The 15,117-nt window shown below is 37.5% G+C and overlaps 2 protein-coding genes across 3 annotated transcripts; both read left to right on the top strand.

The window, feature by feature from the left end:
* The first annotated feature begins 689 nt into the window (after nt 1–689).
* On the top strand, nt 690–5,645 carry LOC112280464 (tRNA dimethylallyltransferase 9). 2 transcript variants are annotated; one of them, XM_024515996.3, is made up of 12 exons: nt 742–1,077; nt 1,445–1,620; nt 2,268–2,321; nt 2,530–2,572; nt 2,808–2,916; nt 3,238–3,442; nt 3,661–3,826; nt 4,101–4,189; nt 4,403–4,497; nt 4,601–4,688; nt 4,968–5,110; nt 5,266–5,645. In XM_024515996.3, the coding sequence occupies exons 2-12, from the start codon at nt 1,468–1,470 to the stop codon at nt 5,399–5,401; spliced, it is 1,281 nt and encodes a 426-aa protein (XP_024371764.1). In that variant the 5' UTR covers nt 742–1,077; nt 1,445–1,467; the 3' UTR covers nt 5,402–5,645. The 2 variants fall into 2 exon arrangements, with proteins under 2 accessions (XP_024371763.1, XP_024371764.1); XM_024515995.3 differs by having other exon boundaries at nt 690–1,620.
* A 407-nt stretch (nt 5,646–6,052) lies between these two features.
* On the top strand, nt 6,053–6,861 carry LOC112280465 (uncharacterized). Its single transcript, XM_024515997.3, has one exon. It carries the CDS (start codon nt 6,234–6,236, stop codon nt 6,642–6,644), a length of 411 nt encoding a protein of 136 aa, XP_024371765.1. The 5' UTR covers nt 6,053–6,233; the 3' UTR covers nt 6,645–6,861.
* The last annotated feature ends 8,256 nt before the right edge of the window (nt 6,862–15,117 follow it).

The raw sequence follows: 15,117 nt of genomic DNA, 5'->3' as shown, positions 1-15,117 counted from the left end.
TTTGACCATTCAACTTATTCACACATTAAACCAATTTTTTAACGTAATTGTCCTAAAAAAAAGCTTTTAATAATTTTACTAAAAAATCATATTGAGTCTATTGAGTTATTATTCCACTTCTTTTAGGTCCTTAATTGTGAATATAATTCTAAACTTTGGAATCTAGAAGCACTACTATGCATTTCAAATATGTGAACATGAATTTAAATATATTATTCTGATTGCAAATTAGCCAATTCATTTAGATAAAATATAAAATAAAACAAGAAAATAACGATATTATATGTTGACAAAAATATTATCTTCTTTCATTAAAATAAATAAATAAATAAATAAAATCAGAAAAGTAGGTGATGATTGAAACTCTTGAATTAAATTTATGCTAGAAGAAGAAGTTATTTTATTTTATTTTATTTTATTTTTTAAACAAAGATTTAAGAACAAAGGATAACTGCTGTAATAAATATATAAATAAAATAAATAATATGTAGTATGTCGTGTGAAGAATTGGCACCATCAACATTACTTCTCATCACATACTTTCAAAAATTTATGTTTTTTTCTGATTGGGAAAGTTACAAAATCATGCAGTACTTCACATTGAGCACCATAGATTCTTTTCAAAGCCAATTATCTGATAGGGTGTGCATTTAGGGTTTAGCAGCACCCAGATTCAGGGTTTAGGGTTTTTGAAGTACACACATCAACGAGAATACGATCAGCCTGTCGTCTCAATTCAACAAACTCGTCGCCGACCTTTGCCCCGACGATTCGCAGAGTAAATTGGAGGCATCATGCTCAATTTTCCATCGCAGAATTCGCGTCTTGCGCATTTCAAATCAACCCGTCGGAACCGATTCCCCACGAGCTTGTCGGCGGCTCCCATGAGTTCGTCCGCGACAAGCCCTGGGAGTTCAACAAGGAAACCGTGCTTGACGTATTAGACGCCCTCAACATGGTGAGGAGTTGAAGTTGGTGCAGATGCCTAATTGGAAGGGCAATTTGTGTGATTTGGAAAATTAGGTCACAGAAGGCCAAGTTCCTGGTCGAGCCCAATAGACTCGCTGAAGTGATATGGTGAGTTTGCAGTTTGAGGTGGGGCCAATGTACATGTTGACGCACCGTGCTCAGGCCTGTCTGTGCAATTGCACTGGCGGGCTGAAGCTCTTCCGTGGAGTTTCTTCTCTTCCCAATGGTGGAATTTGCCTTCCAAAATTCTTCAGTTACCAGTGCGCGAATTGGGGGACAATAGGGTGGAATACGTCTTCCGTCGGAGATTCCTCAAGGGACCGCGTCTTATGCTCTAAAGTTGGACCAAGGATAACATTGTGCGATAGTTACTGTGCACCGAATTCGAAATTGGGCCGGGTACGGAGCGATGGCTCCTTGAACAACTTCGTAAGAGCGTTTGTGGGTGAGACAATTGCTAAAACAGCGGGGGCAGTTGGGTCAGGTAAGGAGTCGGCGATGGCGGAAGACAACGTTGAGGACACAGATGTTAGGGGTCGGAAGGGTAGGGTTGTAATCATCGCGGGGCCGACCGGAGTGGGCAAGTCTCGTCTGGCGCTGGCGCTCGCTAAACGTCTGAGGGGGGAGATTATCAGTGCCGATTCGGTTCAGGTTGGTGCCAATTTCCACTTCTCCGGTTTTAACCCTTTATATCACTACCTCCTTGTTGAAAGAGCGTCCAGAATGCGTGGTCGTGAATTTGAAATATATATATATATATATATATATATATATATATATATATATATATATATATATAAAATCTTATTTCATTTCTTCTTACGATTCGGCAACCTTTTCGTCAGCAGTATTAAGTAAAGCAGATTACCATCAAATCCACGACTTAACTTCTCTAACTCATGGAAACTGGAGAAAACGCGTTTTATTAAAAATGGGTCGTAGGCGTGTCTTCAATTTAAGACCCTCCTAATGCGAGTATATCTAACCTGAGTATGCCTCAAATGTAGCAGACGGGCCAGGATGGGTTGTAATACGTTGGAATTTGGAAGTGTCTTACTCTACACAAGTTGGAAAATTGGAAAATGTGACTATATCACAACGTTTTGCATATTAAGGTAGAGAGGCTTTGGCTAGTATTCTCTGTACAGTTATTGCTCTAGTATCATCGCTCCTTTATGATCTTGCTTTGAATTGCAATTTTCTGGAGTATGATCCATCCGAACTAGAATTGTTGCTTGAAGACAGTTCGTCTTGCTCATCTACTTGAGCTGGATTTCTAATGTGCTGGAAAGCTGCAGGTATACAGGACCCTGGATGTTGGCAGCGCGAAGACACCGGTGGATGAGCGCGAGGTGATCCCTTCTCTTTTTTGTTTTGATTCAAATGTGCTTCAATATTTGTAGGTTGATAAGCTCATTCCAATCCTCTGGTGCCTTGTTCGATGCCAGTTGCGATTTGTAATGCGGTTTTACAAGCCACCTCCAGAGCTTTTGCGTCGTTGTTATATGACCTTGTAGGCGCTTTTTTGTCCTCACTCGACTTGCGTTTACTTGTCTGCAGGGGATTCCACACCATCTAATTGACATCGTTGATCCTTCTCAAGGCCCGTCATTCTGCCAAAAACTTAAGATTTGGAAAAATTTCGTCGTATGTATTTTGTTATTAGTCAAGTCATTACACTTATGACACATCATGTATTGTGTGCTCGTCATAGTGGAGTTTACTCATCGCTCCATACAGATTGTGTTGCTTTCTTGCCTTTTAGCCTGCTATGATGCTTCGTCTTAATGTAGTTTTCCAATATTTGTTGAATAACACTGGCCATGTCATGGTTGCAGATTACACCGCTGGATATTTTTACGACGATGCAAGGGCAGCCACGGAATTGGTTCTTACTAAAGGGTCTGTACCCATTGTTGTTGGGGGAACTGGCATGTATTTACGATGGTATGTTACTGGGATTTCTCTTGTTGACTTGAAATTTGAGGGATTTCACTTGATTATTTCGTTATTTGATTAGTCAACATGCAACTTCTGTTAGGGTAGAGGGCTATGAAATCTGTTTGAAGAGTTTTTTTTGGTTCGAGCTATGTTTTATTTGTAATCAGCAGCTTGGACAATCATGGGTGGGAAACGTGGCTCTTAATTCGAGCTAAACGTTCTATTAAGGTTGTTTATACTTTGTTTGCAAGAGGTAATAGTGGGTATCATTCCTGGGTTCCATCAATTTCCCAACAGTAACAGGGAGGTTTATACATGCTGGTATAGGTACATGACTGGAAAGGTAGGAGCTCCGAAGGCCACGAAGGAGGTATTCGTAGCAGTGGAGGAAGAGGTTGACAGATTGATTAAGGAAGGTGGAGGATGGGATGATGCTCTGCGCATGCTTGCAGATGCTGGTGACCTGACCACAGGTCCAAGCTTGGCCCGAAATGACTGGTACAGGCTGCGCCGGGCTCTTGAAATTATCAAGGTATTTTAAGGTTTGTCTAGTTCTCAGCTGCTTTTGTTACTTGGGCCGAAATGCACTACTAAGATACTAACTTATTTATATTTGTATGAAATATCTTGAAAGGATCCTAACAGTTTCTGAGTTGATCGGTATCTGTTTAAAATAATCAGACAAACCATCACGGTGCACATTTGTTTAAATTTTCATTCGCGCGTTTTTATTTACTTATTGTGTGACAGACATCAGGTCAGCCTCGTAGTGCATTTTCGAAGCTTAGAAACTGTGATCCAGATGCTGCGACCGAAGGTGCTAGCTGGGATTATGATTTCCATTGCTATTTTCTTTATCAACCTCGTTCAGAGCTCTACCAAAAGGTAGACCTACGGTGTGAACAGATGGCGCAAGGTACGGATCTCCACAGTTTGAAACCTAATGTGCCTCGACTACTATTTTGCCAGTTTTTCAACAACTTGTCGCTGCTGTGATCCTTAAAGATTACTGACTCCCTCATCTTCCCCCTATAATTTTCGTCTATTTTCAAGTATTGACTTGGTGATCGTTGAACAAGTATTTTGAACCATTTCTCAACATCATCAATTTTTAAGATGGTTTCTGTTGACTCAAACCTCTTCAAATTTCAGTTTGAGAATGCTTTTGATGGCGGTGATTTTTCTTTCAGAGGGTCTGCTGGATGAAGCCTCGTCCTTGTTGGATTCTGGCCTCCAGCCCAACTCTAATTCAGCCTCGAGATCCATTGGCTATCAGTTGGTACGTTTTTTTCTTCAAGGATATGAGTTGGCAAATGTTGTGTGTCATCGTTTTGAATTTCTATGCGTGTCACCCGCCGTATATGTGCACTATTAGCACTTGCCGTGATTGATATATTTGAAAGGTCTTCTTCTCCTTACTATTTTCTAGGTTGGAAGAATTGTTACATATTTCCTTTCGATGGTGTAGTGACGGTTTACTGGAGTACCGCAGGCTATGGAGTTTCTGATGGAGTGTCGTCAAGTGGAAGGCGCGGCCACAGAAGAGCGATTTTTTCTTTTTCTAGAGGAATTCCAACGACACTCCAGGTCTTCTACCCTGACTCTCCACCAGTTTGAGTATTAGGTACCTGGTTTTGTGCATCTGATGACCATCTCTGAATCATCCTTTCATGGCACTATTGTATGGCAGGAATTATGTCAAAAGGCAGTTAACATGGTTCCGAAATAAAGGTCAAAGTGAGCAGATGTTCAACTGGATTGATGCCACACAGCCCCTAGTGAGTTCTACACATAGTTTCTATGCTGCATTTGCAGATAGATTTTTCTCACGTAAAAGCGGTTGTTTCTAAGGAACATAGAATGGTGGCGATTTTTAGTGTTACAAGCCTGCAAAGTGGTTGGGCGGTTTGGTTTCCATCTATCTGTTATGGTACTCAGCTGACAGTGCCGTAGAAATGTACCAGAATCGAGTCCACCAGAGAACTGTTTTTTGGTGATCAATCAATCGTCATACTTCTAGCTGTCACAGATTCGTAAGCTTAACCTGACTCTTTCAGGAAGTGATGGTGGACGCCTTAGCGAAAGAGTATGAAAGGCCCAATGAAGTGGTGAGCGATGTCCTGAAAGCGGCAAGTGTTGTTACCAAGGAGTCTAGTTACAAGGAGGAAAACCTTTTGAAGCGCTACCGAACTCAAAACAGGTGAGACTGGATTGTTGCACAAGATCAATCCGTGACGCACGCTTTTATGCTCCATGTCCTGAATGGTTTTCATTTTTACGATTTATGCCATGAGTTGTGATCTGGATTTGCTAGAAGTTCGTCACGGACTTATACCTCGTATACTCGCATGGCAGGATATTTACTAGTAACAGTGAGGCGCTCAAGCGTACTTTACAATGGATACGAGATACCCAGTGTCTATGGCGGAACAGTAGCACGGTGGATGATCTCCAAAAGAGAATGGAATCATCCTTGACGACCTCTATGTAACGTTGCTTATTTTATGAGTGAAGATTTTGACTACTAATGTTGGGTATCAAAGTACCCTTTTGGAAAAATAGTGTTGCTAGCCGTGAGCTTAGAATCGACTGAATGACGTTGGCTTGTGTTGCAAATGTAGTCCAGCCTGAACTGTAATTTCCCTCAACAAGGCTTTCCGATGTACCTTGGATTTACACCGACAAAACAGTAATACCTGCTTGGCTCGAGAGAATCTAATTTGTTTAGTCACAAATCAACTCTCTAACAATAGTGTGCTCGATAATTGCAGTGTCTTTGTAGAACAATGCAAATCGAATCGTACAATGTATGTGTTCCCACATAACAATGCACCAAATCAAGAATCTCAAATAAGAAAACTATGTAAGAATGTTCTACACACCAGGACTGAACTGAAACCTACAGCTACGATCACATACCAAAATTATTCTGCGGCCAGCGGTACAACCAGTTTGCAAAGAGATTGTAATAAACAGCAAAGCCTTACCAATTAATTATCATCCAGCGATGAATGGGCTCGAATACCAGCATCCAACACGATCTGATAGCACCCTAAGCTGGTAGTGGACCGTTCAACAGGCAGAAGTGGCGGGAATTTCCCGCCACTTGATTTCAATCTCCCGCCACTAAGTACTGGGTCAGTGTTCCTCTTTATATATGCGTTGCATTCCCTCTTCATTTCGCTCATCGTGTTTCTCAATTCCTCACCCCTTCGCGATTTTAGTCTCCTCCCAGATCGTCTCTTGCTCCGAACTTCGGCACTGTTGCGCAGTGTCAGAACTCTAGCTTCGTGTAGTGCTTCAGTTTGGTATTGGGTAGAATAATGGCTCGGACGAAGCAGACTGCGAGGAAGTCCACGGGAGGGAAGGCGCCTCGCAAGCAGTTGGCTACGAAGGCTGCTCGCAAGTCGGCACCAGCCACAGGAGGGGTGAAGAAGCCTCACCGGTACAGACCCGGAACTGTGGCTCTGCGTGAGATCCGCAAGTACCAAAAATCTACCGAGCTTCTTATCAGGAAGTTACCGTTTCAGCGTTTGGTTCGTGAGATCGCCCAGGATTTCAAGACTGACTTGAGGTTTCAGAGTTCAGCAGTCCTGGCGTTGCAAGAGGCCTCCGAGGCTTACTTGGTTGGATTGTTTGAGGATACCAATCTTTGTGCAATTCACGCAAAGCGCGTGACAATCATGCCGAAAGATATTCAGCTGGCGCGGCGGATTAGGGGAGAGCGGGCGTGAGCTTTGATTGTCTCTTGGATCCAACTTAGTTACTTGATCATTTTTTTTCAGGAGTGACGAAACTTTAGGAATGTTGGTGGTTGCTGAAGTAGTTTTGTTACCTCGTAGATTTTTCGAGTCTCCTCTTCTTTAGCTTCCTGATGCTGAGACTAGGAAGATCTTGTAAATACTTTTACTGCCTCTGGGACCTGCGGAAATTGAATTCAGTCTCGCGTAACTCCGATGTCAGAAGTTGTCTGAGGTTGCCTACATTATGATGCGACTCGAATGCCCGATTATGCAATTCTCTGTGAGTCTGTTCAGCGATAGGAAACTGCCGTATATCGTCTCGCTTACACAATTGCACTCGGCCGGAAAGGCACGTCCATGCATAGTCCGAACGTAATCTTTAAACCGAGCTCAGTGACTGCAAACCCGTATGCAATCAATCTGCGCCCAACAAGAGAAACGTGCGATCCTAAACCCTAAACCCAGGTACATCAGTAATCGTGAGACTACCGATAATTTGAGCGTTCATTTACCTTCATATCTAGTCTTGCAAAGCCGGACACCATCTTCTGAAGAAATTGTTTTTGAGATTGTAATTTGTACGTCGATATTTACTAACATCCAAATAGTGAAACACTGATTATAGATAATGGTGAAGCTTGTGGAAAAAATGTGAATAGTACACAAAGCACGTTCTTACATCTTTACATATATTTAAGTGTATTTACGATCTTCATTCACACATGTGAAGTATTTTTAAAAATAATTATGATTTATAATATGTTTTGTATAAATATATGTATATATATATATATATATATATATAATCTTTAATATGATTGAGAAGTCAATCATAAAATTGATAGTGAATCTATTTATTCCTACATGTGTACAAATAACCACTTAGTTGTATTATATACATATATATATATATATATACACTTTTTTTGTTCTTTTCTTTTTTTCATTATAGTTTTAGAAAAATATATTATAACATATGTTTAAAATATTGATTTTAACTTTTAGTGATAAAGCTTTTTAAATAAGTTCCAACTTCCTTATTAATAAGAGAAATAAATCACACATTTGTTTGGCATCAACTTGGATTTGACACTTAATTTATTATGAAATATTCCTAACAAAGATAAATTCATTTATTTCTCATATTGCTTATAATTATATCCATGTGGTATTATTATTGCTTATAAAGGTCAACAAAGTTGTTATTTGCATCTAAAGTTAATAAATAATATCTTCAATGATACAAAATTGAGATCAATTTAGGTTAATTTATTTTATTTTAAAAATTAATGTTTGGCTTTTATTGTTAAATTAACCAATTGCTAAATTAAATTATAAATTAAATTTTAAAATATTCTATATTAAACATAGTATTATTATGATGAGCTAACATCACATTAAAGAATGCCATGCAAATGTATCTAAATACTAAGTAAAGTAGAATCTAATTCTTCGAAATAATACCATAATTAATAGAAGATAGTTCTAAGAGAAAGGTTGAAATCAAAGTTTCCAACATTCTCTGGTGATCAAACCATTCTCTTAATTGTTGGTATAGAAAATAGAACAAAAAAAAGATTTTTGAGAAGCATTGCCTTGTAGAGCAATGTGGATGTATTTGTAGATAATTTTAGATGTTGTTGAACAAGAAGTAACATATGTAATTCTATACATGGAGAGCTATTTGTTCCTTGATTGTATTGTTGATGGCAAGTAGGTTGGGAAGTGAAGAGCAATTAGAAAACCAGGTGTTGAATTGTTGCAAGAGAATAAGAATAGAAAGTTGAAGATAATACTGAAAGTAGGATAGCCAAATGTCAAGTTTTACATTGTAGAAGTTGGTATTTGCCATGAGATTCATGAAACAGTTGTTGTAGCCAAATTATTTTGCTTGCGCATTGTGCTAAAACTTTGTATTTGGCTTTGCATGAGCATTGTGAGATAGTTGGTTATTTTTTGGACTGTCTTGAGATTAGAGTTTTAGCTAGTAAAAATATGAATGCTAATGTTGAGATCCAATTATCCAGATCTTGATTGTAGTTGACATTGAAGTAGGTAATGATGATAGTTTTTTCTTCAACTGCAAAGAAGATGCTAAAGTTGAGATATTTGCAAAGATATTGCAATATGCCATAAACGACTTAGAGGTAGACTTATTGGTGTTGATTGGTAACTAAGCAAATTGTTTCCTAGCAAATAATTGGAGCAAAAACGTCTTAGTAGTCAATGCCATGCTTTTGCTAGAAAGTCCAAGTGATCAGAGGAGTCTTGTGCCAAATTGTAGAGGCATTGAAGGTGGATTTAATTTTATAAATCCATTTTACAGTGATGGCTTATTTACTAGGAAGGAGATCCACTAAGGTCTAGATATGATTTTTTTGGATAGAATCAAATTCCTCCTACATATTGCCATTCTACATGAAAGAGCGGATTGCTTAAGAGAATATGAGGTTTTTATTTCCTTCCATCAATTTCGCATATATCTTTGGAAATGCTATGAATTGATTAAGGTAGGTAGGATATTTGCACGATTGTTAGAAGTAACAATCAATAATGGTGGGAGATAGAGATGAATTGATGCTTGTGAGAAGCAATGTTAATTGTGGACTCCGAGTTGTGATGTGGCCAAGGAGTGGAACAATTATTATTGGTATTGTTAAAAGAGCCAATTGTGATTGTATTGGTAGTGTTGGAATTATTATGAATAGAGAGGTCAATCTCATAATTAGTTGTTGTGGTTGGAAAAAATGCAAAGAGAATTGGTGCAAAACTAGAATACTATCTTAGAAAGGTTGGTCTCTTAGATGTGAGAGATATAACTTAAGTAGGAGGTGGCTTTAGATTGTTGTAATGGTATTGGATTGGAGATACAAATGCCAAGCAAATTTAAGAATTTGCATGTCCTTAGAATTGGCAATGGAATTTTGGTTGAATAAGTAGCATCTATATTATTTTAACTTATGAGTTGTAGCTAAGATGAAAGGCTAGAATTGTGTGTGGTTAAAGTTTTAATCATTTTATATTTTTGGTGTGTATGTATATTAATGAATCAAAAATATAAAGAGTAAAAATATTTGATTTCTTTCTCAAAGAAGAATTCATCTAGAGTTTTGTCTAATATTGCCTTTATAAACCAAAGGTTAAAAATTATTATTGTTGCTCTTACTACTTGAATCGAAAGCATTCATAGTAAATCTATATTAAGTAGAAAGGTACAAATAATGTTTTAGAGGGAGCAGTTCTTATGTTTAGTGATGCTATTTTTTGAAAGTTATATGCTTATGTAAATTCACATCAAATGTTTGCTTATAAAGTAAAGTTGTCGAATTCATAGAATATGTATTTGCTTCTATTGTTGTCAAGGACAAGAACTCGATGAAAAAATAATTCAGACAAGTGTGCCTTCACTCAAAGAAAAGTAATAAAATATAAATAAACAAGTATGTATATTGAAAGAGAAACTAGAATGGCTATTGCCAAAAGACAAAGAAACTAGAGACCCTTGAAACTAGATTGGAAGCAAGAAAGGAGTTGACAAGAGTGAAGAAGACTTCACTCTTATCTCTATATATATTATCTAACTAGGGGCTACGTGGCAACGTTCTATATGACCTCCAATATGTGTTGACTTTGTAGGACACATGCCTTGACTTACAAGGCAAGTTTTTCTACGTGTGGGCCACATAGCTAGCTTGATCTTCAAGCTAACAACATGTGTGGCACATGGCCAACTTCTTGACCACGTTTCTAATCCAAAAAGTCAATAAAAGACACCTATGAAGTCAAAGCAGCATCTATAAAGCTTCTAGAAAGCTTCCATATTAAATACTATAGAATTAATTTACTTTTATCTACTTCCACCTATTTGTATATGTAATTACTAGCTTACATGAGTATGTCCGTGACATTACCCCCCCCCCCCTTCTAAGGATTAGTTCCATGAAGAGCAGTCATTATATGTTGAAGAAATCTATGATGCGACGAATTGTATTCGCCACATACTTTGATCTTTGTTCTCTTTGAAGATGATTGATAGGGCCTCTCAACCATCAGTAGTATCCCATACTAGGGTGGAAAGACCACTTAGTTATTTGATCATTGTTGAGGCCTTCATAACTTCCTTCGAATAGAACATTTGGAACACCATCAAGAGTTGTTCCTACCTCTAGTAAAATCACCAAGCATCGGGAGTCAATTCTCAAATCGTGATACCAAACGCATTGTATCTCGCCATCTATTCGAGGAAGAACATGTCGTTCTTGAAGATCTTCATCTCGATTGCGTCATCTTAAAGGTTGTGATAATTATAATGTTTCATCCGGTAGGTCAGCAAATGAAGGCTCTTGAGTCGAATCCACTGGTTGTTGGTTCTCCATCTCTTGAACATCACAACTACAAAGAAGCTACGAACAAGGATTGAAAGTAGAATGTTATCTTGCCTAGATGTTGTTTCTTTTATAAAGAAGGTTTTCATCTTGATTTTGATGGACGTCGTCGATGAAAAGCCTCCACCACCTTTGCTGCATTTGTAAGATTCTTTATTGGCTGCCATATGCATTTACTAATATCATATCCGTGCCAATGGATAAGATATTCCAATTTATTTTGGCGCCGCCTTGAATCTAAGACTTCTTCTACTTCAAACTCTTCATTATTGTCCCCTTCTATAGGAGGAGGTGGAGCTTGTCGTCTTCTTGATATGTCCACTATCTTGTATGGTTCAAGAAGAGACACATGGAATACTGGATGGATTTTCATTGACTCCGGTAGATATAAACGATATACAACTAGATTGATTTATGCAAAAATAGAAAATAGTCCAAATCTTCGATAGTCCAACTTATCACAAAGATGAGTGGTCTTGATATTGCGATAAAGTAGCCATATCTTATCACCCAAGAGGAATGGTGGTTGTTCCTTTTGATAGACATCCACATTGACATTTTGTTGTTCATGAGCCTCTTTTAACTGTGCCTGCATCGTTGCATGTAGCTCTGATAAATGAATCGCCAAATCTTTCGCAGCAAGATTATCAACTTTTGAAAATTCAAAAATATCAAGTCGTGGATGATAACCATAATTAGTAAAGAAAGATGTTTGTTTTGTAGAAGAATGTACCGTGTTATTGTAAGCAAACTCTGCCAATGGTAAAAGAGTTGTCGAATCATCTTGTTGGTAATTAATGGTACATCTTAAATATTGCTCCAAAACTTGATTAACACGCTCCGTTTGTCCATAAGTTTGAGGATGGAATGCCAAAGATAGTTTTATATCCACTTTAAGAATCTTCAAAAGAGTCAGCCAAAATCTTGATACAAATTGAGTTCTCCTATCTGATATAATATCCTTGGATAATCCATGATAGCGATAGATATTATCAAGAAAGAGCTTAGCTGTTTCTTCACCTGTGATAGATTTTGTACATGGTACAAAATGTGCCATCTTGGTGAAACGATCTACTATCACGAATATAGAGTCATAAAAACATGAGATTGGAAGATTCGTGATGAAGTCTATAGAAACAGAAGACCATGGTTGTTCTAGAATGGATAATGGCTGAAGAAGTCCAAAAAGTCGATGAAGAGGAGTTTTTGATCTTGAGCAAACATCACATGATTGTACAAAATCTTTGACTGCCTTCCACATTTGAGGCCACCAAAAATTCCTAGATATCACCTCTAAAGTCTTATTATATCCAAAATGTCCTGCTGTTGGGAAGTCGTGACAAGCTTGAAGAATACGTAAACGTGCTTCTCTTTCTGGAACATATAGGCGTTCTTTGAAATAGAGTAGGTTGTTCTTGAATTCAAATTTAGAGGGATCATAAGATTTAGAAGAATTATTCTTGATATCATGAACAAGAGGGTCTGAAGACATACTTAACTAGATTTGCTTAAGAAAAGTTAAATCAACAGTCAATGTTGATTTTATTGCTCAAAGATGAAATTGCTCTAGCTTCAAGAGAACCATTCTTTGTTACTCAAAAGCTGCATCTCTTTCTTTTGGTGTAAGATATGAACGTCTAGACAAGACATCGAACAAACCTTGTTGTTTTTCTAGCCGATAAGTGATGATGAACTCAAATCTTGATAAAGACATGCTTCAACGAGCTTGATGATGATTTAATATGCGTGCTGACATAAAATACTCAAGGTTCTTGTGATCCGTATACACGGTGACTAGATTGGAAGTGTCTTCTAGATAATGACGCCATTCTTGAAAAGAATCCATGATTGCAAGAAGTTCTTTGTCATGGATTTCATAATTGATTTTTGCTGCTGAGAATTTTCTTGAATGAAAGGCTACTGGATGAAGTTTGTCATCTGTTCCCATTAGTCATAAAACCGTACTTAGAGCAAAGTCTGATGCATCTATTTCGATAAAGAATGCTTTGGAAAAATCAACAAGATACAAGATTGGTGCAAAAACAAACGCTGTCTTCAAAGATTCAAAAGCAACTTCCTCTTCTTGATTCTATTGGAGTTTGTCTTTATAAGTCAAACGTATAAGTGGAGCTGCAACTCGAGAGAAGTCCTTGATGAAGATCCGATAGTAGTTGGCAAATCCCAAAAAACATTAGACATCTCTTACCGTTTTTGGGATCTTCCAATCTATAATAGTTTGAACTTTCTTAGGATCCATCATAAGTCCATCATTTGAAATGATGTAACCTAAGAAATCGACTTGAGTAGTGTGGAATACACACTTTTCTATCCTGGCATAGAGTCCTGCATCTCTTAATATTTGTAACACACGACGAACATGAAGTTCATGTTCTTCTGGATTCTTAGAATAGATCAAGATGTCGTCTAAATAATAGACCACAAAACCATCCAAAAACTCTCAAAAAACATCATTTATTAGATGTTGAAAAGTTGTTGATGCATTTGTAAGTCCAAAAGGTATGACGTATTCAAAATGTCCATACCTAGTTCAAAACGTAGTCTTCCATTCATCTCCTTCTTTGATGTGTACTAGATTGTATGCTCCCCGGAGATCTGTTTTTGTATAGATCTTAGCTTAATTCAACTGATCAAGAAGTCCAGATATTAAAGGTAGTAGATACCTATTCTTGATGGTAATCTTATTGAGTCCTCGATAAACAACACACATCCGCAATGAGCCATCTTTTTTCTTCACAAATAGAATTGAAGCCCCTGCCAGAGATTTAGAATGGCGTATGAAATTTTTGGCTAGATTTTCTTCAATATACTCCTTGAGTTCAGTCAACTCATTTTATGATAAACTATAGATTGGTCCAAATGGCGATTGTGCTCCTTCTTGAAGATCAATTGAGCAATCATAGGGACGATGTTTCGGGAGTGTATCTGCATTTTTTTTTTTGAATACATCTTGAAATTCTTGATATTGGCTTGGAATGCCACTTGAAGTCTTTCCACCAGTAGAAACAAGTGTGGCATAAATAATATATGGTGATTCTTTCATAGCAGCATGCAAGAAAGCTTTTGCACCTATAAATACGGATTTAATTGAACTGGACTTATGACTCTCTACTTGATTAACTACACTATTAGTTATACTTTTAAAAAAAGTAAGAGTTCGGGAAATCCAATCTATTTGAGGGTTGTATTTTTTTAACCACGATAAACCTAAAATGATTGGATTAGAGGGAGATCTAATGATATTAAATACTACAAAGGTATTATAACCATTGATTATTACTTCTATAGGAAGGGTTTCGTGGATAATATCTTGAGAAGAGAATGGACGACCATCTATAACTTCTACATGAACAGTTTTAGTTTTCTTTACTAAAGATATGTTATGTCTTTCGATAAATTCATCATCCAAGAAATACGCTGAGGCTCCTTAATCTAACAAGGCAGAGGCTTTGTAATGTTTAGGTCCTAAAATAACATTTAGTGTAAAATAAGGAGAGGGTTGTGAGGAGAGAATAGGACCTTTACTAGATGTTGTGCAAGGTTCCAACCGCACAGTCCCTATTATAGCTGGACAAACTCGTTTTCTGACATATTGTCTTCCTTCACAACCATACTCATCATTTTGTGGTTCCGTCATTTCTTTGGATAATGTTGAGTAGTGTATTTTGGTTCTCCATAATATAAACATAGTCTTTCTTGACGAGGACGAGTCTTTTCTTGCTCAGTAAGAGGTTTGAAATGTACTGCATCAATTTGCATATCCTCTACTTCTGAATGTATGTGTTGAAGAGATGTTGGTGTTGCCATTGAATTATAGTAATGTTGAGGTCCACTTATACGATTCTTAGATCGAAATTCAAAAAGGTAATTGTCATACTTCACAGCAAAGTCAATTGCTTGACTCAATGTTTGTGGATCAGAAAAGTTGAGCATTAATTTTTTTATCTCATATTATAATCCGTAGAAAAATTGGCTAATAAGTGCAGCATCATCCCACTTGATATGAATTACAAGTTATCAAAATTATGAAGCATGCAACATTATTGATTGATTGCCTTGTC

This window comes from Physcomitrium patens, chromosome 3 (genome assembly GCF_059467195.1).
Source record: "Physcomitrium patens ecotype Gransden chromosome 3, ASM5946719v1, whole genome shotgun sequence".
Taxonomy (NCBI): Eukaryota; Viridiplantae; Streptophyta; class Bryopsida; order Funariales; family Funariaceae; genus Physcomitrium; species Physcomitrium patens.
Note: the sequence above shows the minus strand (reverse complement) of the source record. Positions and strands in the feature narration are given on the sequence as shown.

Excerpts from the sequence above, each read along its gene's own strand:
- LOC112280464 (XM_024515995.3), top strand. The coding sequence starts at position 1,075 with ATGGTGAGTTTGCAGTTTGAGGTGGGGCCAATGTACATGTTGACGCAC. Across the intron at positions 2,573-2,807 it reads CATCGTTGATCCTTCTCAAG|ATTACACCGCTGGATATTTT; the intron begins GCCCGTCATTCT and ends TCATGGTTGCAG. Across the intron at positions 2,917-3,237 it reads ACTGGCATGTATTTACGATG|GTACATGACTGGAAAGGTAG; the intron begins GTATGTTACTGG and ends ATGCTGGTATAG.
- LOC112280465 (XM_024515997.3), top strand. The coding sequence starts at position 6,234 with ATGGCTCGGACGAAGCAGACTGCGAGGAAGTCCACGGGAGGGAAGGCG.